The sequence below is a fragment of the Octopus bimaculoides genome, chromosome 13 (assembly GCF_001194135.2).
Source record: "Octopus bimaculoides isolate UCB-OBI-ISO-001 chromosome 13, ASM119413v2, whole genome shotgun sequence".
Lineage (NCBI taxonomy): Eukaryota > Metazoa > Mollusca > Cephalopoda > Octopoda > Octopodidae > Octopus > Octopus bimaculoides.
The window spans coordinates 6,637,517-6,639,730 of NC_068993.1; the positions used below are offsets into that span (position 1 = coordinate 6,637,517).

The 2,214-nt window shown below is 40.5% G+C and overlaps 1 protein-coding gene across 1 annotated transcript in view; it reads right to left on the reverse strand.

Moving 5' to 3' along the window:
• Nucleotides 1-360: 360 nt before the first annotated feature.
• Nucleotides 361-2,214, reverse strand: part of LOC106869264 (heat shock protein 75 kDa, mitochondrial-like) — a 110,905-nt gene continuing 109,051 nt past the window's right edge. Inside the window, exon 18 of the mRNA XM_014914931.2 lies at nucleotides 361-1,260. Within this exon, the coding sequence (XP_014770417.1) occupies nucleotides 1,159-1,260 (102 nt within the window). The 3' untranslated portion in view covers nucleotides 361-1,158. The remainder of the gene's footprint in view (nucleotides 1,261-2,214) is intronic.

The window sequence follows — 2,214 nt, forward strand, 5'->3', positions numbered from 1 at the left end:
ACAACAACAAACGAATGAGATAAATTAAGCATGGTTGATGGATCCGCTAGAAATAGCAGCAAAATCTTCTCTCAAGATTATTGACACTATCATCTTAAATAATGTACTCCTAAAACTGGCAGGATGGTCATGAATGGAATGACTTTGATCATGTGTCTGCTCAATCAAGGGATCACTAGTGGATAACAACAACAAAGAACTGATGGTGGTGGAGGTTATATTTAAACCTCTGACCACTACTACCACCACCACCATCACACCACGACCACCACTACTGCCACCACCATCTCCCTGGAACTACTGAAACACAAAAAAAAAGAGAAAAAAGGAAACAATGGAAAAAAAAAAGAAAGATGTTACTGTGATTTGAACTTGAGTTATTTGTAGTTTTATTTACTTAACAAGTGTGTACACAGAGCAATTTGTATGGTGTATGGTGTACAAACAGCACTTCACACAATCTCATTGAACTGAATGCTGCCTGTACAGTATGGCACTTGAGACAGTCTTTGATCAGACCAGACCAAGAAAAAAAAGACAATCCTCTGATGAGTACAAAGCAACAAAACATTATGACTATACTACACACACACACACACACACACACATATATATGTATAGTGTATGTATGTGTGTGTGTGCGTTTAAGTAGTGAGATTCACAACATGAAGTTCAGTCTTGTTGTTTGTTCTCATTATCTTAAGCTAAGTGTCACAAATGAACTCCAAATAGTCAAATGGCCTTTGTTTATTGTTTTTTCTTCTTTATTGTAAGTTCATCACATGATATCTTACTTATCCAACAGGTAGATTAATCGCTGCTGGGGGACAAGGAGAGGATTGAAAAATGGTGCCGAGAAGGGACAAGAGAGAGAGATAGAGGAACAGAATTTGACAGAAAGGGAGATAGAGGAACAGAGGTGAGAGAGAGAGAGAGTGGAACAGAGATAGATAGAAAGAGAAAGACACAGGGAGAAGGTAAAGATTACGAAGTAGTCTAGTCTGCCAGCAGTTGGTAAATGTTTCCTCTTACTAAATGGGAAGCCAGGAAGAATGAATTGGTGATTAATCAGATGACTGAATGCTGCATTGTTGGTGCACAGTGGGTACACAGTAGGTGCACGTTTGTAGGGCAGGTGTTTCCGCACGGCCCACTGGCTCACTTGTTTTCCAGGGCTTTGATCAAAAGTTTGTTCAGTCTCCCTACCATGGCTCTCGGGTCGTCCGTCAGTCCGGCATTGATCATTGCGTTGTCGTACAGCTGAAAAAGAGACAAAGAAAGAACACTATAAGGAAAAATGCCAAAAAAAACAGAGAAAAACAAAGTTAAACAAAATTGTACTGTGAGAGAAAGAGGGGCGGGTTATTGTCCTCATCATCATCATGGGTTGGACAGTTTGACTGAGGGCTGGCAAGCCCAAAGGCTGCACCAGGCTCCAATCCAATCTGGCAAAGTTTCTACAGCTGGATGCACTTCCTAACGCCACCCACTCTGAGAGTGTAGTGAGCACTTTTTACATGCCACTAGCACGAGGGCCAGTCAGTCGGTACTGGCAACAACCATGCTCGAATAGCGCTTTTTCCATGCCATCGGCAGGAACCATTAACCTGCATACCATAAGGATTTAACACTTTATTTAACATCAGCAAATAGCATCGTGCTTTTGGGTTTGTCTGACAAGGCATTTATTTTATATACAAGTGATATGACTGAATATGGGTGTGTGTTTCTGTGCGTGTATTATCGATGTTTATTTAAATGGTTATTAATCTAATTTAGAGCATGAAAGAGGGACAGTAAGTTGTTTGCATGCACAGTAGCAGACTGCAAGGCCTCGATCACAACAAGTAGGGCAACCTCACGAGTGTTTAGCGTCAGTTACATAAGAGTTTAACACTTCACTAGAATCAGAAATTCTACTCAACCGCTTCCAATTTCCACTCCCCTCCTTACCATTTTGAAGTAAGATAGATTTATGGTGGATTTGGCTGTGTGGTAAGAAGCTTGCTTCCTAACCACATGGTTCCAGGTTCAGTTTCACTGTGTAGTACCTTGGGCAAACGTCTTTTATTATAGCCTCAGACCAATTAAAGTCTTGTGAGTGGAGTTGGTAGGCAAAAACTGAAAAAGCCTATTGTATATATGTGTGTGTGTATGGATTTGGTAGATGGAAACTGAAAGAAGCCTATCACACATATATATATATATATATGA